The following is a 26,446-nucleotide window of genomic DNA, read 5'->3' on the forward strand; positions in this document are numbered from 1 at the left end:
AAGGTCGAATTAAAAGCTAAAACAAGCTTTCTTACTTTCATTTGCAGGCTTTTAAAACTTGCTCATGGAGCAGAGCGAGATTGACTTTGACGATCCTCTGAGACGCGTAGTCGCCTAACGAGGTACCATAAATTCTGCTTCACGCTTATGCTCAGGCTATCAATGTTAGATAAACCACCGAAGTTGTTTCAAATATGTTTTTACAGAAATCAAGCCCACAAGGTTTCCGATACAAACGCTACACAGAGTTTGCCCTAATTAGAGCGAAAGATAGGATGCTAAACCTTTTTAATTGGTGGCAGCTCATTTAGGGGCTCAACTAGTGCCAGTATTCTGACGTTGTTGTTTTTAACTTTGATTTACCAGAACCTGTTCAATATGGGGAACGCCGCCCTCCCCCAGTTGATGGCATTCCACTGATAAATCAAGGTACATATAGAAACATAGTTATTGATATCATAGGCAATTATTGTGACAAGAAACAGGCTTGGGTTACACAGTAAATATATTGCTTGTTCTTATTATAGAACTGACGGCCAAGTCGAAGTCCTGAGGAGAACCCTACCTTCGCAACGGGTTCGAAACGCGTTGGCTTCATTGTGGAAAGGAAATCTCAACACCTGTTTCGTGGATTTTAAGGACGTATTCAACAGCATCTCTAGAAGACAGCTATGGTGCAAGCTACTGGACTGGAGCCTGCCAGACACCCTTCCGATGGCAATAATAGAACTACACTTGAATACCTTAGTGCGGATCATGCTGGGGGATGGGCACGGCATCTCAAGGAGGATTCAAACAAATTCCGGCCTGAAGCAAGGCTGTGCGCTCGCACCCCTGCTATTCAACCTTTCCTTAGCAGAAATGTCCAAACACCTTGATGAAGCAAACTATTCCCCCCAAGCTTGGAGGGCAAAGTCTGACTCATCTGCAATACGCAGACGATATAGTGCTCTTCAGTCAGTCAGTCAGACAAAGGTCTGCAATAGCTACCATCAACACTTCAAGAATATACAACAGTAAATATGCTTGCAATAAACCAATTCAAAACAAAAATGGTAGTCTTCAGCCTAAAATCTGGTATGCAAATAGGTGGTAACTTAATGGCAAAACCCTAAAACACAGCAAAATATACAAGTATCAGGGAATCCTCCTAGCTAGCAAATGGTTCTTACTGATCATGTTCAGTCGATCAACACTAAGGGTTCCAGCCTACGGTTTGCTCTTACATCCATTGCTCAGAAACTAAAAGGCCCCAGCCTTGACCCGCTTCTCAAGGTAATGAAGGCAAAAATCAGCCCCACTCTAACTTACAGCTGTAAAGTCTCTCAAGGGAAGGAAGCTGGGCCAGTGGACAAACTATTGGTAAGAATCTATAAATCCATCCTACGCCTGCCAAAAAGAGCATTTCCTGCACAAGTGTGACTAGAATACGCCATCACCAAACAGCGCTGGGCATCCGGTAGTTGTTTTCACAACTTTTGCCACCGGCACAGACTGGCGACGCCTGATTCTATGCACGCTTTAATCTGGCTCAAACTGGAGCATTCTGGACGATGATCTTCCCATAAGATCCAATTAGACACCTTATTGAGGGACTTCTCATTATTTGAAACCTGGAGAAAAAACCTTTCACAGCAAGTATTCAAGAAGCTGACCTCTTCCACGGCACAACCAAGTTTGACACTAGAGGACAAGACAGCTTTGTGTAAACACATGCACGCATGTTCAGGGTTGAATTTGTATTCGTCAACAAAGCAACAGAGCTACATATTCAACACCTCTCCATTGTGTATTAATACCAGGCTGGTGGCACTAAAAATGGGGGAGTGGAACTTTTTGGACCACCTTCCAGCCTGGCGTCGCTCTGCTGACTTCAAGACAAGCTGGTGCCTTTGTGGGCTCAGAAAATAAAGCCTAATCCATGTGTTATGCAAATGCCCTCAGCTCCTATCGCAGAGGAAATTGTTACTTCATGCCAACTTTAATAGCCTCAGTGTATGCTCACGCCTGAATCTGCAAAATTGTCAAATTGACCTAAAAAAATCAAATTTCTTAAAATTGTAGCCACCAAATTAGGTGCAGCCAATACAACAACAAGTAGAATGCAAAAGACGCACCTGGACACTAAGTGGATGGAATACAGCTAGGCTAGGGGGGGAGTAAAACTGCCCACGGCTAGCCTCCCGTAGACTAAGCCCTGCTTGCTTCTTTAGGCTGAAGCACATCGGACCGGACATTTCAAATCGTGCTACCCGAACGTCCGGGGGAAGGCCGGTGAAATGGTACCAGTTACCCACCTGTACAACTAACTCTATGGACCTGGACTGCTCGAAATTACTCTTTCAGACGGTCAGACTGAACTATGCTTCTGTACTCCTAGTGATACGAGGAATGCCGGTTATTGCTAGTCTTACCACGGACTAAGTATAACATCTTTAGCAGCATATAGTACTTTTACTTGAAAATGTTTTCAATAGTACTCAGCATTTTCTATATCTGCTTTTTGTAAAGGTTTTTATTGACTATACAATAAATATGACTATGACTAAATATGACTTTTGCCACCATATTTAAAAGTAGAGACATTTACATTTTTAGTATAAAAAAAGCAACATTTATTTAAACATCTTAAAAAAATAAACCTTGGCATAAAATTAAACTCTGAGTAATGCTGTTTTGTGATAACTATTTTTCAAGATATGGTGTGTTGTGTAGATGTCACATTTTTTAAACCTTGGACCTTTATGAATCACTGTAATAAGGCTTTCATTTGTTTTTTGACTTTGCAGCATTTTTGCATCTTTTGGTTTCATACAATGACCACTGCATTGCAGCAAAGTTGCTTGGCTGCTATTTTACCCTGAAACTCTGGTGTAATCTCAATTTTGGAGGGGATTTCCAAATTACGGAATGTACCTGCAATACTCTGTGATTTATCTGCCTAAATCTGTTAAATGTGTGAACAATCAGTACTTCAATAGAACCAATAACCATGTAAATATTACAATGGCAACATATTAAGCTCCCCACTTACTGCTTGCTAAAATAATTGAATAACTACTGTTATATATAAAGTAAAATGATGTATAGGGACAGTTAAATCTAGCTCACAAAAGTTCCATATGAATTCTTCATTTTCTAGATCTGCCAAATAATTCCACAAAAATATTATCCATGCATGTCCTTACTGACAACCTGGGAACATACACTAACACACACAAACACTGTAAGCCTGATTTAGAGTTTGAAGGACAGGTTACTCCTTCACAAACAGGCCCCATATTCTATCCACTGTAGTATAAGGGCCATAGGATAAAATGCTCGAGTACTATGGCAGATGGGCTAGCTGTCAACGTTTGTAGCAGGGCTTCTTTTTTTGCCAAACTCGAAATCAAGCCTGTCCCTCTATCTCAAATACCCCTATCAACTGACAAAGAAGAGTGGAATTTACAAACCCAGGTCAAAACATGCATAGTTTATTTTGTAGAAATTACAGAAAATGCCTAAAAATTATGGGAAATAAAGTTTGTTATGCAAAAGGCTATTACGGTATAATGCCTTCAAAATGGACAACAGGATGCATCACACACTGAAAAAAAGCAAAAACTTTAACATGAACCAATGCATGTGAGTGGCCACTTATTGCATACGTCAGTGCTACACCCTAAGTGCAACTGTAAGTCCAGCTGTGAGTCCCATGTTCACTGTACCACTGGAAGCAAGCTACACCTGACTGAAGAGACTCAATCAGGGTGAAACCAGTTTTGGGTTGCCACTGTTCCAGTTCAGAGAGAACCTGGCATGGCAGTTTGAGCTGGACTCTTCCTATTGGAGCAGGACCAAGACTGGTTTGTATACGGCAGGGTCTAATCTGAGGTGGCATGATGGGCCAAAGAACTATGGATTGGAATGCTACCCTGCGAGAGTGCCGTGGTTCGACTTATTGCAAGCACTCCTCTGATCACCTTTTGTGTGTTTGATCTACATCTCATAGAGGCAAATGATTTCTCAAGGCTTTCTTGATATTTCTTTTGGCGGTTCACCATGTGATAATTGTGTGAATTACGGTCTTTAACATCACAACTAAATCCCTAAACAATTATAAAATGAAGTACATAACAGTATATACTAAGTTTATGTAAAACTGTAAAGAAAGATACAACAAAATGAAAGGATGAACGAAAATGTCCAAGGAGGTAAAAAATTCTAATGTAAATATTGTATTACTAGCAGCCCGTCCCGACGTTGTCCGGGTATGAAATAGAATGTGTGTAATGTGTGTATTTGGCAAGGGCAATTTATTTTAAAATCTCGCGATAGACAACATTTTTTGTTTCATTAGAATAGGGACGGAGAAGGCCCAGTTGCAGCCCTGGTTGATGTTAGCAGGCACGTGTAATGTCGTTGAATGAGAGAGTTATCTGCCGCGGGTAAATCCGTTTAATGAGAGAGTTGAGTGACAGCGAGTAGGAGAGGCTGCAGTAATTGTCCCCGCAGACACGCTCATTTGCTTGTTCCCCCGCTGGAGGCCCTGATGCAGGCCTGTTTGATGTTAGCAGGCGCGTGTTCCCCCGCTTGAGGCCCAGCTGCAGCCCTGGTTGATGTTAACAGGCGCATGTAATTAGTGTACTGATCCGTCGCCTGAGCCCGGCTAGAGCCCTGGTTGATGGTAGTAGGCGCGTGTAATTTCATTGAATGAGAGAGTTCAGTAACAGTGCGCAGGAGAGGCTGCAGTATTGTTACTCCAGGTGAAGGCGTTTGTCACACACCCAGCACACGGCCACATCAGACGATCTTCTGATTAATGTACGACCCACATGGCATGAAGGGCGGAACGTAGCACATGCCCCCATTGTTTTTCACGCCCCCAGCGTGCCCCTGGGTGCGGCGCAATTGCGTTCATATGGCATGAAGGTCGGACACACGCCCCCAGCGTTTCTCACGCCCCCAGCGTGTCACACCCCCAGCGTGTCACGCCCCCAGCGTGCCCCTTGATGCTGCGCAACAACATAATTGGTGCTTGTATGTACGACTCACATGGCATGAAGGGCAGACACACGGCCCCAGCGTTTGTCACGCCCCCAGCATTTGTCACACTCACAGCACACGCCCACAGCCTACGATGTGATGGCCGTACCACACGCACCCAGCCCACGCCCACAGCACAACGCAGACATGCCCACAAGGGACTACTTTGCTGGCACGGTTCTTTTACCTTTTAAATGTATAGAGGAGTTGGCCTAATGGCTAAGGCGCTCGACCTCGGACCTGGGGATCTGGGTTCGAGTCCTGGTAACGACGCCAAACATCCTGAGATTCTGGGCAAATCACTTAATCTCCCCGTGCCTAACAAAAATGAATGTGTGTCCTCATGTAACATAACTGGTGCTATGTAAAGCGCTCTGAATCCTGATTCAGTTTGGGTCAAGTTCGCGCTATATAAAACTCTGCAAAAAAAAAAATTATTATGGTGGCCGTCTGCATAGCCTATGTCCTTCTGCTGCAACTGCCCTTTCCAACGCTGTATTGGGTGTTGTGATTGGTGCTGTGGTTACTGAGATTACCCGCTTTAAAGGTTTGGGCTCTCTCTTTATAATATTAGTATGGATAGTATATAGTATAGTATGGATTTTTTTCAATTTTTTTAATACATTTTTTAATCCGTCTGCATAGCCTATGTCCTTCTGCTGCAATTGCCCTTTACAGCGCTGTATTGGGTGTTGTGATTGGTGCTGTGGTTACTGAGATTACCCGCCTCAAAGGTTTGGGCTTCATCTTTATAATATTAGTATGGATTTCCACAAAAATAAAAGGGACAAAATCTGCCCAACATTAATCAAGGTACTTTCTCTACATTGGTACTGTTTGGACCTGATACAGCAGGTCAAGCAATGGTAGCTGACGAGCTGCCGTCAAATCCAGATAAGAATGGATTAAAGATGGAGTGACCATGACTCACAGGAGGTTGAACCTCCAGCTTGAAATTATCATATGTTTGGTTTCAATTCGTTTATTGTTCCAGTGGGAAGAAGTCAAATAGCGAAGGTTCTAATGGGTTAAACTACAATGTGATTGTCGTTGGCTGGAGGTTTTGAAATAAGCCTAATCACAGACAGCAGCACTCAATCAAAGATTTTGAATTTATGGTTTGAAGATTTTGAGGACTCGTTGCAACTGTGACGGGTGAGGGAGCTACCTGACCTCTTAGTTTGATGCTGGTTTAGTGACAGGCCTTTAATATTTTTCTCTGGCGTGGCATTGAGGCTGGTGAAGGTTTGAAGACTAGAAGTAATAAAAGCATAAAAGTAATAAAAGCATCTTAACATATTCAAATCCGGATACAATTTCTAGCGACTGGTTCTACATCACCCTGTATTATTTCTCTAGGTTTTCAGTAGTAAGCTACTTCTTCTAGTATCATGACTATCTCTTTTTCAAGGAATTGAGGCTTTTCAAGCTGGTTCCCCTGGCAGAAACTCTTCTCACAGGGGCAGGTTCAATTAGCCTAGTGGATCGGGACAGGAAACTGGTTTGCCCTGTTCTGGAGTAAAACCTTTAACATTTGCAGAACAAAATATTTCCAGAGGTGCTAGCATGGCATAGTTAGGTTAATCTAGTTCCATTTCTATTACAGTTTCATTACCAAACAGTCCTACTTGTATTACGCAGATGTATCGAACTTCCTGTGCTAGTGTTACCAAAATTGTGATACATCGTTTGCAGGCTAAAATCCAAGATTTTGATGGACAGCTTTGTGGCTATGGAGGAATGAAACAATACATATTAACACAGGTGCTTTGCTTGATTCCTATATGTGGAGACCCATAATGCAAGCACATTTTGTTCATATTCATTTAAACATTACCTCTGCGTAACTACAGTGTCATTTCCATTTTCACACTACAGTTCACACCTTCAGAATCACACCTCAGAAGGAGAATGCAATGCCTGCCTTATCAGACTGTGAATGAGGGATGCACATGGACCTCTGCCACCCTTTTTGACCACATGCAGATTAAAATATGTTTTGCATATCTATTCTAGTATATCTGAAATTCAGTGGATTTTAGTAACAAAAGATAATAATGATATTTGTGATGAGTATACAAGAACATTTCTAAATGTGACTGGTTTATTATTTAAACTGCATCACTGTAGGTGATATGTAGTATATATGTTAAAATAGGATTTCGCAAGAAATGCTTATGCGCGGAAGAGGGAGCCCCGGGACGCCGCATCTCATGTAAGCCGTTTTCATTAGTTTTAGAATGTTTTAAATGATTTTTAGGGCATTTAGAAGAGGGCGGGAGGGAGGCGGGTGGCAGGCAACTTCGCTCCTCCATGGCGTGTGCGTAGTGTTGCCTACTACGCCTACTTTGCGAATCGCGAAGTAGGCAACACTACGCACACTCTGTGGACGGAGCGGAGCACTACGCCCACCCCTAGTATATGTATGTATATAGATCTACTGTTTTTAACCAAGGGTAAAACCTCCGGGTGGAGGATGCATAACCACCAAACCCAATGATTATGCACACACGTGTTAAGAATAGCGGAGAATCAAGATATAACGCTAAATTTACCGACCCTACACGTGTATGAGGGTTTTTTATTGGGACTAGCTAGAACGAAACCTGCATACCCTGGTTATGCAGGACAAGTGATCCTTCTCTCTTGATAATTTGTTATATTTATATAATACACCACTCATTTTTTGATTTCATATGTGTTTATCAGAAAATACATTAATAACTGGTTTTATTTTTAACAATTTTGTAAGTCGGCACAACATTGTTTCATTTACTGTGGAGATTCTGATATCAGTAAATTTATTTCACAGATTGAAAAATACACTTAAAGACATTTTTTCAATAAAGATTAACTCTAAATATTTAGTAAAATTTTGTTTTAACTTTTCTTTCTGTGATCAATTTAGAAGAAAGCCACTTTTACAAAAAAAAATTGCATTTGCGACTACCGACGTCACCACGATGACGCTGATAGTCGTGAATAGCTTGTGGTTTAGAAAAAGTGTAATATATATAGATATATTCTACAGTATATTTAACAGTAGCGCTTTGTTAATGTACTTTTCAAACTCATATTTTTGTAGTGAGTTTACAGAACAATCGCCTTCAAACACTATTTTCAGTTTCTGCGAAGATAGTGGAAGTCGGGTTAATGTCGGTAATCGCGATCCCCACGGACACGTCGCAAAAACAGAAAACAAAAGCAGACATGCAATGGCCACCGATATATCCAAAAATATAATGTAAAAAAAAATCCATTCTGAACATTGCCCTACACATATTACTATATACATACTGCTTTCAAAGCATGAATAAACTCATATTTTTGTGCTAAGTTTCTTTATATAGCACCTATCAGACCTATTTTCTGTTTTCGCGATTATTCAGGACGTCGCGATGACATCGTGAATCGCGACGACCACACTTTTTAGATGAAGTGAAAACACAAATATATACTCATAGTACGGTATTTTATACACTAGGGGTCTATTACTGTACACTTCAAACACATGTTTTTCTAGTATATATCTGGAACAACCATCTCTAAAACCTATTTTCCATTTTTGCGGTGATGCCGGAGATCCCGAAGATGTTGGTAATCGCGATCCCCACGTTTGACAAGGAAATGTTCAGCGACTATCGTGCTAGGGAGAGAGGTACTCACGAGTATCCCCAACTGGAGGAAACAGTGACACAAATCAAGACAGAGAGCAGAAAGAACTAAGAGAAAAGGAGGCATGGCAAAAACAAAAGATTAAGGAATATGCAAACAAGCGCCAGAGGGCTAGCAAGCCAAATCTCAAAGAAGGGGACTGGGATCTTGTCAAACAGGAGCAGAAAAAGAAAACAGATGTTTAAAGAAAATGTTTTTATTAGTCCTCATATATGACAAATGCTTGGCCACAGCTTGGGAGAGGAACCTGGTTTCCCAGTTCTGAGCGCCACATACCTCCATGCTCCTGCCATCCATAAACCACCCTTTTCAATTTACCTGAGGCAGATCTTAGTGGTATTTCCACCAAACACCTTATCCAGTTGAGTTTCTATTAATCCTTGAATTTTGTTTCTAACAGGATTCCCACTTTAGCCCACCCACGTCTATTGATCTTGCGATCTACCTTTAAGAAACTGTCCCACATTTTCTCTCTTTTGGCCAAACCTGCTTGACAAGTCGGTGGTTGTTCAGAGACCCAATGTTTTGCTGCGTGCAAAAGCAATTAATATGAAAAGTAAAGTAGTCGTGTCTGGTAGGGGCACAAACCTCACATCTGCATTCAGGAAGTCAATGTGGGATGAGTGTGGTGTAATGTTAGACCTGTCAGCCTTAGGGTGATCTTTCCCCCAACTTTGTGCCTTCTTCTATTTTTTCTGACCTTGCTTTTGCTGTTATTAGGACTCCAAGCACTTTACCACTGCTAACCAGTGCTAAGATACATATGCTCTCTCGTCTTAACATGATAATAATTGGCTTATCAGCAACTGGCATATTTAATTTACTTATAAGTCCGTAGTAAAGTGCACTACATGTGCCCTCTATATGTTAAATGCTACCGGTGGGCCTGCAGCACTTGTTGCACCCATTTATATAGCCCTTTAAATGTGGCTCAGTTCTTCCATTGCAGAGCCTGTATGTACAGTTTTAAACTTCCATTTTCATCTAGCAAAATAATCCTTTTGCCAGGCCTAAACTTTCCTTTATAATACAAATAAGACACACCTAGGGTAGGTCGTGGACAGCCCAAAGGGCAGGGCGCAACGTATTAAAAAAGCAGGACATGTACTCTTAAGTTTTATATATCCTGGTAGTGAAAAACTCTTTAATTCGTTTTTCACTACTTTAAGGTCTATATCTCCCATAGGATGAGATTAGGATTACCTTATTACATGCTTTTAAGTGTAATTTCCTAAAGGGAAGATATAACTGGTTCCAGTTTGCTGTCTCTGGAATCCTAATTTCAAATCCTAACTTATGGTGAAGCCGGATTTTAAATTACAACCCTGAAAATGGCACTTTTAGAAAGTTGGCATTTTCTTTCCTTAGCATTTGGTGCCTGTAGCCTGTCTTTGGTCACATGACTGGGTATAGATTGGGTATGTATTCCTCTTAGAAAGCCACGCACAGCGGGAGCTTAGGTGTGACTGAGTGGGCTGTCGCTGGCAGGATGGGAGGGAGTAGCTGGACCCAGCCTCACACCTGAAATGGCTGTGTCATGTCCCCACTCAAAGGGGTAGTTAGCTTGAGCATGTGCGCACTTCAAAGGCTTGCCTCTAGACGTTTCTACCCCCAAAGAAAGTACTGAACAGTACTGACTATGTTTCTTGGGTCAGAGAGATTACAACACCCCTGGTTTTTCAGGTTAAGTTTGAACAAGGCTCAAACTTTTGTTCTACGGCATGAGATGTTAGAGACCTCAGTTAGTTGATTTTAAGGTTTCATTTACTGTTAGTTAAAGAAAGACGCAGGTCACTGTATTATGGTTTTACAATGCTTAATTCAAAGGTGTTGTTATCGCTGATTGTAATTATATTTTAAAAGAGACTGCAATGGTTCATTAATTATGAGGGGAGGCAGATGACTGCAGTGCTTTATTAAGTATAATGATTGTAAATGGATTATGGTTACTGAAGTCAGTGGTAGAGTGATGCATCATAATGTGATTCTGGCATTTAAGAGTGGTAACATTGATAAAGCAAATAGGCCTGCTTGAAGTGAAGTGAAATGGTATTTATATAGCGCTCGTTCACTCCAAGGAGCATCTTGGCGCTTAGACTCAATGTCAGCTGAGTTGATCTTCCGCAGCTGTACTGATTCCACCTGAGGGAGTAAGGGATTCAACCCAGTACAGGCTTGCTCCGACAAGCCATAAATCCAAGTTTTAAGGGCTTTCCTAAAGCCCTCTTCAGTTGTGATCCGGCGCAGATAGTCGGGTAGTTTGTTCCATGCCCTCGCGCCATTCACTGCCAGGGATTTCCTTCCCTTTGAAGAGAGTCTGAATTTAGGGACCGTCAGTAGATTTGCTGTAGCTGATCTAAGGTTTCTGGAAGGGTAATATCTCACAAAATATTTGCAGAGATATAGCGGCCCTTGGGTGTAAAAGGCCCTATGGGTGATAGTTAGGACCTTAAATAGAATTCTCTTGTGGATAGGAAGCCAATGAAGGGCCTCCAGCGCTGCCGAGACTGAGGACCTTCTAGGCCACCTGAGCACCAGTCGTGCGGCCGCGTGCTGGACCATCTGGAGCCTGTGAAGGGACACTTTCTGGGCACCTGCATACAGGCTATTGCAGTAATCCAGTCTGGATGTAATCAATGCTACAGCTACCGTTCGCCTGGCGGTCAGAGGAAGCAAATCAAAAAACTTCCTTAGGCCCTTTATGATGGTAAAATAGGAGCCTGCTACCGCCCCCATTTGCTGTTTGAAAGAAAGGGTATCATCAAATTTGATCCCCAAGTTTCGTGCCGCACTAATTGTGCTTGGTGGTGCTTCCGTGTCCTCCGGCCACCATTTTTGTGGATCGAAGGAGTTATTAAGTCCAAACTGTAGAATTTCCGTTTTGACAGAATTGCACTTCAGGTGGTTACTTTTCATCCAGTTAAATGTGGCTGCTAAACAGTTTTTAAGATTAAGTTCTGCCTTCGCCATGTCTTTATCCAGAGTTAGGATCTGCTGCGTATCATCAGCGTACGCTATTGTGCTGATACCAAAGGAGGCGATTAACTTAATCAGCGGGGCCATATAAAGATTAAACAGAGTAGGGCTCAAACTTGAGCCCTGTGGTACCCCCGTCTTCAGTACCTTTTCCTCTGAGCAGAATTGCCCTAACGAAATAATTTGGCGTCTATACACAAGAAAGTTTTTTAACCATTTTAATACGGTTCCTGCTATGCCTGCTGATGCCAGGCGGTTCACAAGAATAGCATGGGACACCGTATCAAAGGCCGACGATAAATTTAAGAGGATCAGGACCGCCTTCTTACCCTGGTCCATGGCCGCTCTTATGGTTTCCGTTGTAAACAGGAGAGATGTCTCTGTGGAGTGCAGAGCTCTAAAACCTGCTTGATTAATGTGAAATAAGTTGTTCCCTTCAAAAAAAACTGTAAGCTGTCTGTTTACAAAAATTTCTGCTAATTTGCCAAGTATAGGAAGAAGTGAAATAAACAAGGTCGTGGGGTACTGTAGTGTCTTTTTCTGGAGTGGTCTTACTGCTGCCACTTTCCATTGAGCTGGAATCACACCCGTCAGGAGTGATGAATTAATGAAATCATTTTTTACCGGGTTAGCCTCCTCTATCATGGCTTGTAGCAGCTTTGGTGGATACGGGTCAAAAGGGGATCCTGACTTGATTAGAGATATGGCCTGGTAGGACTCCTCTAAAGCAATCAGGGAGAAAACCTTCAGATAGGTCCTCTCCATGTCTTTCTCCACCTTTTTCTCAGGGTCCGCTAGTTCAGCTAAAGGGAAATCCTTAGTGAGATTACATATTTTTTGTTCAAAGTAGTTGGCTATGGAATCACAGAGAGTCTGGGAGGGAGGTATCTCCTTTGTAAGAAATGTTGGGTTTCTAAAACTGTTCACAATTTCAAAAAGTTCCTTCTGTTTGTTATTCGTCAGTTCAATAGCGGCCGTATAATAATCAGCCTTTGCATGCTTAATCTGGTTATGGTACTTCCTCCTTGCTGTTTTATACAAATCATGTTCCTTACTATCATAGTTGCAATGCCACCTACGCTCTGAGTTTCTCACTTCCCTATGTATTTCTTTTAATTTGTCTGAGTACCAGGGCGCGGATTTCTTCTTTGGGCAAGATCTAGATTCTGCCCCCACGGGTTTCATTCTATTTCCTATTTCACTAATCCATTCCTCAAACTGTAGATAATCTCTGGCAGTGTCTCCTGTCAAGATGGGTTTACTCTCCTTCACCCATCTGAGGAAGTCCGGGTGATATGCAATTTTTCCCCAACATGGCGTGCTCCTCCCTTTATATATAGCGTGCATTTTTGTCGCGAAGCAACTATCTACTAAGATGCTGAACGCTATAAATTTATGGTCCGACCAATGTTGTGTCAGAGGGGATTCTGCCTTCAGAGTCTCTAGGTTGGAGCTGATGCAATCTAATATATGACCTGCATTATGGGTAGGGTCTAGACTTCTCATGGTTAAACCAAGGACCTGTAATATATCTTTAAAATACAGTACATTCGGATCAATAGTGTTATCCAAATGAAGATTCAGGTATCTCAATAGAGTAAAATTAGAGAACTTAAGGATCAAATTACTCAGCACTTCTCCTACACTTTATAAAAATTGAGTGGGCTGGCCTGGTGGGCGGTATACCAATGCTCCCGCAAATGAGAAAGAATCGTGGACCTTGAGGCAGAACCCAAGGCTTTCAGCTACTTTGATATCCCCAAGCTCTAAAACTGTACAGGTCATAGAGTCTCTGAAAATAATCGCCAGACCTCCTCCTCGTTGCACAGGTCTGTCCAGCCTCTGAATTAAGAACCCATGGGGGAGGGCATGTACGATTTCCGGATTAGACCATTCTTTCAGCCACGTCTCGGTAATAAACAGACAATCGAGCTCCCCCTCCACTATCAGGTCATATATATGTAAGGCATTCTTGCACATAGAGCGTGCGTTTATAAGTCCACCCCTTATCGTCCGTGGTGCCCCTTTCCCTTTAGGACTTTGGAAGGGTTCTATCGTCTGCTTACATTCACGGCAGGTAGTGGGACCTGTCCAAGTATCCACGTTAATGGTCTGATGACATTGCTTATGCTGATTATTCAGAGAGACTAAATAGTCTCTAGACATATAATTAGTATTTGTTATCTGTGCGCTATGTCTAGCTCCTAGCTCGACTTCGGCGCGACGGAGGTGCGCCCGCTGCACGCGTCCGCTGCGCGGAAACATGTCCTACTACCTTTATACTGGCGCCTATCTTGGCTGAGTGAAGGGTGCAGGGTGCAGGCTCGAAGCAAAATCATGCGAGGGTGCACAGTTTAAAATGCGTTGCAAAACAAAATAATCAGGTATTTAAAAGTTACACTCACAAGCAGTCTATCTCCTGGCTTTCTGCCTCAGGAGGAATCGTAGAGTCTCGCGACACCTCGCGATCTCTACCTTTATACTGGTGACTTAAAGCGCTAGAGCGCTGTACCTTCTACCTCCCTTAAGATGGCCGCTATTTCTATTTCGGCGTCAATGTCTCCTTCCACTTAGCGCCTATCTTGGCTGAGTGAAAGGTGCAGGGTGCAGGCTGGAAGCAAAATCATGCGAGGGTGCACAGTTTAAAATGCGTTGCAAAACAAAATAATCAGGTATTTAAAAGTTACACACACAAGCAGTCTATCTCCCGGCTTTCCGCCTCAGGAGGAATCGTAGAGTCTCGCGACACCTCGCGATCTCTACCTTTATACTGGTGACTTAAAGCGCTAGAGCGCTGTACTTTCTACCTCCCCTAAGATGGCCGCTATTTCTATTTCGGCGTCAATGTCTCCTTCCACTCAGCGCCTATCTCGGCTGAGTGAAGGGTGCAGGCTGGAAGCAAAATCATGCGAGGGTGCACAGTTTAAAATGCGTCGCAAAACAAAATAATCAGGTATTTAAAAGTTACACACACAAGCAGTCTATCTCCCGGCTTTCCGCCTCAGGAGGAATCGTAGAGTCTCGCGACACCTCGCGATCTCTACCTTTATACTGGTGACTTAAAGCGCTAGAGCGCTGTACCTTCAACCTCCCTTAAGATGGCCGCTATTTCTATTTCGGCGTCTATGTCTCCTTCCACTCAGCGCCTATCCTCGGCTGAGTGAAGGGTGCAGGGTGCAGGCTGGAAGCAAAATCATGCGAGGGTGCACAGTTTAAAATGCGTCGCAAAACAAAATAATCAGGTATTTACAAGTTACACACACAAGCAGTCTATCTCCCGACTTTCCGCCTCAGGAGGAATCGTAGAGTCTTGCGACACCTCGCGATCTCTACCTTTATACTGGTGACTTAAAGCGCTAGAGCGCTGTACCTTCTACCCCCCCTAAGATGGCCGCTATTTCTATTTCGGCGTCTATGTCTCCTTCCACTCAGCGCCTATCTCAGCTGAGTGAAGGGTGCAGGGCGCAGGCTGGAAGCAAAATCATGCGAGGGTGCACAGTTTAAAATGCGTCGCAAAACAAAATAATCAGGTATTTACAAGTTACACACACAAGCACTCTATCTCCCGACTTTCCGCCTCAGGAGGAATCGTAGAGTCCGATTTAAAGTTCCGATTTAAAGTTCCAACCTCCTATATGGTTATGGTCATAAGGTAGTGGAGGGCGGTACTGTGATTTTTGGGGCCACGACCCTTTAGTGGTCAAATGTAAAGTCCTTCAAGGTATTTCCATCAGTCTTACTGTATATTTCTAAATAACTGCACAGTATTAAGTAATGTGTGTGTAATGGATGTATGATGTTACAACGCATACTTTTACAACGCATTTTTTACAACGCAACATCCATTACAACGCATTCCATTACAACGCATGCCATAACAATGAATTTTTAAAAACTACCTTTACAACGCATTCCATTACAACGCATACTACCTTTACAACACATACCATTACAACGCATACCATTACATTGCATGTATGGTAAGTATTGGATAGTGTAGGGGTAAAAATTACTATTCTAACTCCAGGGGGGTGCAACAGTAGGGTAAGTGTTGGATAGTGTAGGGGTAAAAATTAGTATTCTAACTCCAGGGGGGTGCAACAGTAGGGTAAGTGTTGGTAGTGTAGGGGTAAAAAATACTATTCTAACTCCAGGGGGTGCAACAGTAGGGTAAGTGTTGGATAGTGTAAGGGTACTATGCGTTGTAATGTTATGCGTTGTAATGGTATGCATTGTAATGACATGCGTTGTAGTGGTATGCGTTGTAGTGTCATGCATTGTAATGGTTGCGTTGTAATGGCATGCGATGTAATGGATGTTGCATTGCAAAAGTTTTGTTGTAATGGTAGTGCGTTGTAAAGTTTGTTTCCTGTGCGTAATACATGAATTTTTCCTTTTCTAAAGAGAACGTGCAGACAGGACAATCATTTATTGAGTGTTATTGCTGCCTGCCAGCAAATAGTGAGTACTAGCCGACATCAACTCCCCTGAGTATGCGATGTTCTGCATAGCTACCCTGAGACTTTAAAGTGCTACAATAGGGTGTTTGGTTCCCAGTGAGGGGGGTAATTGTGGATCTATTACTTGTGAAGCCTTCATATCCTGTACATGAGGGCTGCACAAGATTCATTACTGTGGGATGGAGCTGTTCCTTGCACCAATTACATTTCAATGGGGCTGCTTCCAGCACCTTCACAAGGAACTTGACACCAGCCTTTTGTCACCTTAGAGCTATTGGGCCTGGGCATGGGAAGGGGGAAATTTTACAGAAACCAGATGTAGAAGCATCTCGATGTTTCTCCCAGTTCATAGGCTGCCACAGGTACAAATAGTATACCTTCAGACCAACTATTTAGTTCAATAGTGGTCCTGTGAAGGACCACATAAGGCTGCGTTGGACTTCAGAAGACTGCCCTGCTGCTTGAGGCCTTCTTTGTTCTGAGAGGATTGTCCATCTGCTACCAGAGGACTACCCAGCTGCTTGAAGCATGCATTGCACCCTTGGAGGAATGCTCCGCTGCTTGAGGACTGCTTTGCTGCTTGATCCCAGGACTACCAGAGTTGCTTCAAAGGCTTGTTGGACAGTTCTGTTCTAAGCTACAGGGGTACAATAAGTTCCCAAACAACCTTGAAGCCACCCCTGGACCCTTCCTAAAGTGAGTTCTGCCCTCCAGTTGGTGTCCACCCAGTCCTGAACCCTAGGAAGTGCTGCTAATAGTGGCGAAACAGCAACAAACCTGGGACTTGCACTAAAAAGTGGTCTGAGACCCAGCGGAAGAATGGCACCTACCTGCACCCCGATCTGCCCAAGGTGCATCAACGGTGGACCTAACTTCATGGACGCTCTGGCTACATTCTTCTCTGAAGCAGCAAATTCTGTTCAGTGGCTCTTTGTCAGAAGGGTATCCAGCCTCATGGATCCCTCACTGTCTACAACCTGCAGCTTTGTCCCTTTGGAGATTTTCGACTTCCAAGGGCTACCCTCTGACAACACCTCTTCCTCCTCTTTGGACACCCCCACCTACTTTCCTTGCTGAACGTTACCTTCTCAGACATTTTTGTTCAGAATTTCTATGTCCGCAGGTGAGCCAAGACCGGGTCCAATCCACCTCATACATCTAAATTGTGCTCCATCACAGTCGCAATAAATTTGACTTTTCCCCTGTCTTGCATGACTAGTTCTGACCTCAGTATTTGGAAACATCAATTTTTCAATGGAAGTTTGTGCAGCGGGCGGAAAAGGCAAGCAGGACAAGCTTCCATTGAAAAATTGATGTTTGCAAACATCCCTACACCGTGAGGCAGGCACAATGCTGTCCTTCCTCATTGTGCAGAGATGTTAGACTCCATAGAGGAGGGACAGGGGGAAAAGGGGCCTTGCTAAGGGCCCCCCAAGACACTTTCTGCCTTTCCATGTCGGAAAAGCCGACATGAAAAGACTGTCATAAAGTGCCATCATAATCCCGATGGCGGTGCTCAGCCTGTCTCCATCGTCATTATGGGATTTTGGTGCCTTTTGACACACCGACAGATGAAGCACCGCAGACAGTCCTTCCACCCAATGCCTCTGCCCGCTGCATCATAATTAGGGCTCCCAGTTTTCTGTTTTTATGGATTTTTACATATAAATACAGACGGAAATCTATATTTCCTTTGTCTGTATTTATATGTAGAAACGGAAAAATACTAGCAAGTTTTGCAGCGCTGCCATTGGGTACTTTGCTACCGACATTCCATAGAAACAATTCTGCTGTCCTGTGTACAAAAGGCAGCTCTCACAGGGAGGTCCTGTAACACTGCCCGCAGTCTGATAAGAAGGGGTGAGAAAAATAACAAAGCCTCGTTAACAAGTGAATGGTCTTTTTAAAGACCTCGAAGTACTTGGGTGCGGCTTGTCAGCTTTACCTCACGCAGCAAGAAACCCCAACTGATTTGAAGCATAATCTTTTGGAATGTCACGCCTCCTTTAGGAGTAAGGGATGCATAGTCAAGCAGGAAGGAGAACCTGTGAGGTAGTCAGTCTACGTTCCCTCCTCCATGAATTATTAACATTTTGCTTCTCAGCTCTTTATTACAGATGCTGTTAAAATTCGACAAAAACTGCATTGATGCAATTTTGCATTAACATTTGCCCCGACGTTTGGACTACCGTTTTTGCACTGTTATTTCACGGTCCAATTTTGCGCCTGTCGGGCTTTGCAAATGTTAGATTTAAAGTTGCACCTGCGCACTCTGAGTCTTCCTCCATCTTGCACTTTAACCATATAACCTTCTTGGTGGTGGTAGCAGGTTAAAGTACCGTATGCATACACAGCACTCTAACGTGACTTAATAGGTGCCATGTCAGTCCGTGCACACACACTGACTGCATTTAGTCAAAATAATTCTGTTTCCATTGACTCTGGAGTGATGCACTTTTGGCTCAACAAGGAAAGAAATTACGTGGGTATTCCAACAGTTGTCATTAGATATTATTTCTGAGTGACTGCTGCAGCGTTGATACCACTCAGAATGTATGCTCCCGCCATGGTTTGCCTCATTATATGCTCTTCTGCTCGTTAATTAATTCACGCTTGGCGGTGAGATAGTCGAGTGTTGCTGGTGCAGGCCGGCCTCTGCGTATATTCACTAAGTGTTTTATTACGTCCTTGCTGTGGTCACTTTGCCTTCTATTTGAGATGACTAGAGGTAAACCTCGAGAAGTTTCACAGTGTGGCTAAGTGTTGCTTACTATGTAGCCCATTTCTAACCTTCCTGTTTTGGTTCATAAGGAATTTGTGTCGCAGTGGGATTAAGGCAATTGTGTTGGATCACACAGTTGTCGAGTGGGGAAGCCAGGAGGTAGAAATTCGATCATCCCCATTTCCATAGCAAACTATTTGCGGAGGAACTCAACCATTTATGGTTTCAATTTTAATATGGAAGCCTCTGTTTCTGTTATACAGTATTTATATGTTTTTGATATTTTGTTTATTATTTTGCTGGAAACATAATCGGTTTATGCTTGACCCCATGTTATCTCCGTAAGCATTGTGTAAAATAATTTCAAATAAAGGCAGCTGTTGCATGGCTGCATCCTCCAAGCCTCAAAAATTCGGCAATCAAAATAATGTCCTTTTTGCAATTTTTATAATTCCTTTAAAGTGTCTGTGCTCTGCGGTCGTGAGTTGCAAGCTTATGACATTACCGTATTTTTGTCTTCTCATGGTTTAATTTTTGAAACTACTGTGTATTTAATTACACAATTTCACTTTTTGAACGTGCATTTATTAATAATTAACTGCACATTTTATTACTGTTTCCAGTGTGTTCTTGTTTTTCTTTGTGGCACTTTTGTAATCTGTTTTATTCCCGCTCTCTAATTCGTCATTTTCTTTTTAAAGTGGTTTGTCTTTTCAGCGGAGCTTTTATCAGAAGATACAGTAGCTTCCAAGACCTCAGATTATATTTTATATATTGTTTTTATCAGATGCGTCTGTATGAAACAGTTTTCCTTTTGTACACTTTTCCTTGTATTTGTTGGTGGGGACATAGTTTAGCAGGTTCTGCATTCCTTGTGGAGAACTAACACCACATGCATTTTGCACATTGACATTAAAGCTCGCCCTGTTCTGTTTTTCAGTCCTGAGGCTTGCTTATTACACACAACTCTGTAAGAGGTGCACTAACACACAGTAACCAGGTAAGCCTGTGCCCGCTGACCAACATGAAGTGGGAGTGCCCCACAATGTGTGAGGTATACACTGCCACCTCCTACACAATAAAACAGACTCTTAACTGTAGACGTTGTAGAACCCAGGATAATGTGCTGCCTGGCCAAAGACTTAAAAGGTCCCAAAGGCAAGACCAATTGGCTATGCCAATGCTTGTTGTTAGAAGCCCCCGGGGTACCAAACACCAAAGGCTCTATAGTTATGCTTCCACCTCGCGCTCCTCTCTCCACCCTACACTTCCTGCCCTTTTTTTATTAAGCAATTTTTTTATTTGTTTTCACAATATAGCCTATAATGTACTAGAAAACGAATAAAATTGTCAATTTAAATAAATGTGGAAAAATACTAGCTGTAGCGTCGTCTTTTGCTTGTGGCAAAAATAAATGTGTATAAATACAGAGAAAATGCCCAAAAAATAAATATGGATAAATACAGACAGAAATGGCAAAAAAATAAATACCATAAAACCGGGAGCCCTAATCATAATCCAGCAGGCGGACCGCAGGGGCAGATGTCAGTGGGACCGACACCAATGTGCCGTCGATGTCGGTCCTACCGACATCACAATTAGCTCCATAGTGGTCTGCTGACCCCAGCAGGCCCCCATCCATGTGATGGCTGCGATTCGTATTGGGTTACAAATTGCGACCTACCTCATTAATATTCATGAGGCAGTTTGATTTGTGACTCATTAGGAATCAATATGATGAAAATAAAATTGTCATACATTAGGAAATGCGATTTCCAAATTGCAATTCGGTAAGAATCGCAATTTGGAAATTGGGATTTCTAATGTGGATACATTTGACCCTCTGCCTTTTCTGATATCTCTGCTTCATATTCATGTGTTTAGGGTTAGGATGATAATTTAAAAAACTTGTTGTTATCACACTGTTGATTTGGGTAAAAGTTTTGACAAGCAGATGGTGGGTGTGAACCTGCTGTTGGAAGAACATCTCCATTTTAGTTAATACCAAACCAGTTATACTGTTACTCAGGCCGTGTTTAAACGTTCAGGGTTGAATTCCTATCCTTGTACATACTCTTCGGAATTAGTGTGATTGCAGTTGTTCCCTGATAGAATACAGGTGGTCAAACCTGCTGACATTTGTCAGAGTTACAGGCCAGAGAAAGGGCACAACTTATAGAACTGGATGTTCAAATATTGATTTACATGCTATGCCTCATTTTAAAGTTGAAAACTTTAAATGGGAGAAATTCCCACAGCTATTTAATAACGCACCCAGGGGTAATGTATTTACCGGAGTGGCAAATACTTCACCCTATTCCACACATTTTGTAATCATGGTCTTATTGTTGTGCTAAGAAAGAAAGTCGGTCATGTCATACGATGAAAATAAGTCCCATTTGAGTTTAGATGGTAAAGACATGTGAGACCAGCTCTCTTTGCCTTACCACAGGGTAAAACTTATTGTTATGAACCCTTACCCTAGCTCTTCTTACACCCAGACCATTTCAGACACAGAGCTGTATGAAACTAACATGCACACTACAGTTTTGTCAATGAACACAGGACCTGTTGCTACCAGTTCTATAAAATATGCATAGAGTGTACTTTTGCTCCATCCAGAGGATCCGTTCTCTCTCTTCTCGTTGCTATTGTCTGGCAGGTGTTTCTTTATGGCTTCTACAAAGGGCTTCATATTGAATGCATAAAGGACTATTTTATATCTGAAAAGTATACTCAAACATCACACTACCACATTCAGTTCCTTAACTCCTATATGTATTTTATACTGAAAGGGAGAATGTTTGCTTCTTTTTTGAAAAGCACTGGCAAAGCCAATTTGTTTGGCTTCAATGTGGTAAACAGCCTTTTTGAATAAACACGTGAACATATAATTTGTGAATGTCTGTTTTTTATACACATTGCACCTTAAAGCCAGGTCTATTGGCATTGCCAAGGTTTTTTTTAACAAGACACAAGGGTTTAGGTTAGTCATGAACACCACAGTGCGGCTTCTATTTTCAACTTTTTTTTATTTGCATTTACGAGAATAAATGAGGACAGGTCCAATGACAAAAATAGTAAAAACACTTGCCACTGCGAACAAAACTGTGACATTCACACACTGTGACACAAATAAATCCAGATTGTAGTTGCAGCATACAATTCAGGCATATAGAAGACTATGAACAAAGACTAAAGCAAGACATTTACTGAGGAGTAACAAAGCATTTAGATGTAACCAGCAACAACTGCACAGCACTCCCAACTGGTAAGCGGCAAGAGAAACAGGAAGCAGGAGGACAGGATAGTCTACAGAGAAAGAGGAGAAAGATGCACGGTGCAGAGGGACAAAGACTAGAGATGTTCAAGAGAGAACAAGGTGTGGATTAAGAGTGGAAACACCGGTGTAGCTAGAGCTTGTGGCGCCCGGGGCTATCCCTCAGATTGCCGCCCCTGGGGGGGTGGGAAGGACGGCGAGCACTTGAAAGAGGTCCGAGAGACACGTAGTTTTGCCGCTAATGGTTACCTCAAGACTCCAACGTGCAGCACCACAGGAGATGGCAAGCTGCTCTCTGCAATTCTCACTCAACACGGCGAATGATGTGGCAGCGCGCCCCCTCTCACCGGCACCGAGGGTGCTACCACCTCTATTGGTTCCGTGTTCACTCGAGGTGCCCCGCTCATCCCGCTGCTAGTCACCGCAGCCAGCAGCCCCCAGCTCAGGAGGTGGACCCAGGAAGGGTTCCTTGCTATAATAACTTTTGTTGATATACGTTTTATCACTCCATTGTTCCATCTTATGTTTATCTGTTAACTTTGCTACTTTATTGTTATACCAATAAAAATTATTTAAAAAAAAAACAGTGTAGACCTGGTAGTGAGTCTTGAAATGGTGAGTAGAAATAGCAGTATGCCAAGGCACTCTGCCCCATGCTAGTATGTAAACCAGTCAGAGCATGATGAATTTGCGGAAGAGCTGCGCAACATAAAGGGAGCAGAGCTGGTAAGAACTAGTAATACCTGTGCTGGGGAACACCTCTGCAATATTATCTCAGATGGGGAAGAGCTGGGCAGTGTACATTGAGGAGTGGAGCTGGTATTACCTGAGCTGGGGTGGGGGGTGGTAAGCTCTAATTACTTATCTCCGATTTGGGTAGAGCTGGGCAATATTCATTTGAAAGTGGAGCTGGAATAGAGGCGGGCAATGTAAACTCTGCGGTATGAACTATTATTAGGTGAGCTAGAGAGGAAGCTGGGATGTCAAAGGGCCGGTAGATATGGGCAGTAGAAGCTGAGCTGGCAGAGTTGCATAAATGTGGTGCACAGTTGACGATGACTGTAAGGAGTAGAGCTGTGAGAGGTAGAGTTGTGCCATGAGTAGTACACCTTATGAGCCAGGCTGGTGGGCAGAGCGGGCATGTGATCTGAGATGGAATGGGGGCAAATGGAGATTGGTAAGTATGAGCAGACATGGGGTAGGAAGGACAGCGATGGGTGGAGCAGGGCAGTATGTGCGAGATGGGTCAGAAGTTATAACTTACTTTTCTATGCAGCTCTAAATAAAGCATATGACGTCTGTAGGCACTGTAAATAACTCAAGTTCCCAGATCACTATTTACGGTAGTAGGGTATTGTTGTATGATTTGAAGAATATCTTAAAAGAGGAGGGTGTACTTTAACGATCTTTCCCCTCCCCGAAGAAGGATGTATGGGAACATGGGGTGAGGGTCCTGCGGCTGTCACACTGCCATAGCCCCCCATTCCCCCGGCCATAAACTAGACTCACCGCAAGCGAGCAGTAGCAGGCCGCAGCTCCCCAGTGTTCAGTGTTAGTTCCGTAGATGTTTCAGCAGCACAGTTTGGTGTAAAAAATGCAAATAAGCTCATAACCCGTTAGCGGCTAAATACACATTATCAGAATGCTGCTCTGTTACTAACTATCAGAAACTATCAAACAGCAACCTTTCTGCGGTTTTCCCCATGGCATCGTTACCATCCCACTGTGACGAAAACTGAGGGCAGTCAATTGCCTAGATTGCTTTCTAACGAAAGCACACACCATGGCTCTGGGAAGGGCTAAGGAAGGGCGTCTGTCCGAAAAGGAACGGATGGTTAGCACGAACTGCACTGCCCATTTGAGGATATTCTCACCATGTTTGCAAACAGTGCTGGAGGTCCAAGCCAGGTAACAGCCCGCGTCCAGCCCCGGGACAGAATAATGCTAACAGTCACGTGAGAAGCACGTCATTCATTTAGCCGCGTGCGCAATGTCTCTACTCTCAAGCCCGCCCCGCCTTACGCCTCTGATATTTGCAGCGCGTTTGTCTGGTCTGCAGAAAGATGGAAGCTGCAGCAAATTTGAAAGTCGCGCGGCGCTGGTGGCCCGTGTTTGCGGCGGACTCTAAAATTTATTTGGGGACACTAACACTACTGTAATGACTGACAGTAGTGTCAGTGAGTGTCCCCAAATAAATTATAAAGGCAGTTGCAAGCAGTGCCGCACGGCTTCCGCCCCATAAATGGTGCCGCCTGGTGCTGACTGCCCCCACCGCACCCCCCTAGCTACGCGCCTGAGTGGAAGGACCGTGATGGTCAACCAGGGGCAGCCGGCACAGGTAGGAGTGATGGGGGGGGAGTCGACAGACGACGGGATAGGTAAAATTAATTAATTAATAAATAAAACCACTTGCCTTGCGCTCGGCGATGCAGCGAGCACAAGGTAAGTTGTTTTATTTATTTGTATATTTCATTTTACCTATTCCGTTGTCTGTCGACTTCCCCCCACCACCGCCCGCCTCACTGCTCTTACCTCTGCCAACCGTGCCTGGTGTCACGGTCACCCCACACCTGATTCAACTGCCTATAGTGCAAGAGAGCATTACATTTAGCTACACTTGTTGCACACAGTTTTCTACTTTTAAGCACACACTGACAGGCTGAAATACTGGCCTACAGCATACTTTGTCCACTTGTCTTTTATTGCTCTTACACAACACCATTGAGTAGCTGCTCAAAGTGAGTCTGCACAGAGCCTAAGAGGCCAAACAGCCGGTGAATGGTGCACTAAACGGAGACTTCGAAACATAACCACACGAGCAGTAAATAACCGGTAAGGAGTCAAAGCATAAAAGGAGCCTGCTCTTACCTGTGTACTAGCTGCTTGCGACTGACGCAAATGGCGGTCTGGTAGTCATGCGTCACGCATACTTTATGGAGACTGCATTTTACGTTCAGGCACGGGTCTTTAGATGGATCGAGAGCTGTGTAAGACAAACAAAAACAAAAGAGTTAAAACTATACCAAGATCAAGTTAAGTAATTTCAACAGATACAGATGTTTTGAGCTAAGAAATTAAATCTGCGTGTGCTTATCCTGGCGAATCTTCATCAGAGACAACCACCATCCCTTCAGGAAAGCAATTGTGTCTGCCTTTGCAGCTGTGCAGATATTTTACATATTCCAGCCCTTAAGATACTGAACGAGTTCGTCGTGCTTTTCAAAACGTTATAATCCACTTTTATTTTTATGCATGGAGGCGTTTTAGAAGGAATTGCTTTTGGATGATTGCAGTTTAGAGAATGTAGTTGCTTCCAATGACTCACAAAAATATATGCCCTGTGATGACATATGTTGTGCCCCGAGGGAAATAACTTAAAAATGCTAGACTTCAGACCTCGGGCTCGCATTATGAAGACATATTTGCCTTTTAATGTTCCTATTTCCATAATAGAACTTTTAGCAGATGTGTTGAAAGCATAGTTTTAATTTTAGCTTGTATTACTCCTCTACCACACGAGACATCTGAACTTCTTTAAAATGAAAGGCTTCCTATACTGAAAAGTACCAATTTAGAACAGAAAATGTGTGTCAAATACCCTTATTTGGACTCCCCAAATTAGCTAGATCCATTTGTACTGCATCGGCCAGTCTCTTTCTAATTCCAAGAATGACATAGCATTTGTAAAACCATGTAAAACAATTAGAACAAAAAGTGTGCCTAGTTTTTCCGTCCCTGGGGGCGCCCCATCATTGGGCAAAAAATCGGGGCCCTTTCCCAGATCCAGTCCCCAAGGTCAAGAACCTGAGGTTCCTGCTCGACTATAAGTTGTCATTGAAGCCTCAGGTGATAAAGATGGCAGCCGCATGCTTTGCTGTTTTGAAATGATTGTGGAAGATCATTTAGTTACGTCCATTTTCAGCCCAACGGACGGTGGTGCAGGCACTTATCAAGACGAGATTGGACTACGGCAAAGTGCTCTCTTTTGGGGTGGATAAATCCTCCATGAGATGGTTAACCCCTCCCACGCTCATGACGAGCTGAGCTCGTCATGAGCCACGGTGCTCGTGTGCTCATGACTAGCTGCATAAGGGGCTGAGCTGAGCTCGTCATGAGCACTGGGGCACTGTGCGCCCCCGCCCCCCAGCACAGCGGGGGAATTAGCCCCGCAGGCAAAGGGTTAAAGGTGGTCCAAAACTCTGCAGCAAGGATGCTCTATAAGCTTCCGGAGCTGACCTCAGCGGCGGGTCTACTAAGGGAGCTGCACTGGCTCTCAATTGAGAAGCAAATTCAGTTAAAAAAATT

The 26,446-nt window shown here is 43.3% G+C and overlaps 1 protein-coding gene across 1 annotated transcript in view; it reads right to left on the minus strand.

The window, feature by feature from the left end:
* Positions 1 to 26,009, minus strand: part of SPOCK1 (SPARC (osteonectin), cwcv and kazal like domains proteoglycan 1) — a 1,053,799-nt gene extending 1,027,790 nt beyond the window's left edge. The window contains exons 1-2 of the mRNA XM_078653334.1: positions 25,946 to 26,009; positions 25,010 to 25,124 (exon numbers count right to left, since the gene is read on the minus strand). Coding sequence (XP_078509460.1) covers positions 25,010 to 25,124; positions 25,946 to 26,009 — 179 coding nt within the window. The remainder of the gene's footprint in view (positions 1 to 25,009; positions 25,125 to 25,945) is intronic.
* Positions 26,010 to 26,446: the final 437 nt, after the last annotated feature.

Source organism: Lissotriton helveticus, chromosome 7 (assembly GCF_964261635.1).
Source record: "Lissotriton helveticus chromosome 7, aLisHel1.1, whole genome shotgun sequence".
NCBI classification, from domain to species: Eukaryota; Metazoa; Chordata; class Amphibia; order Caudata; family Salamandridae; genus Lissotriton; species Lissotriton helveticus.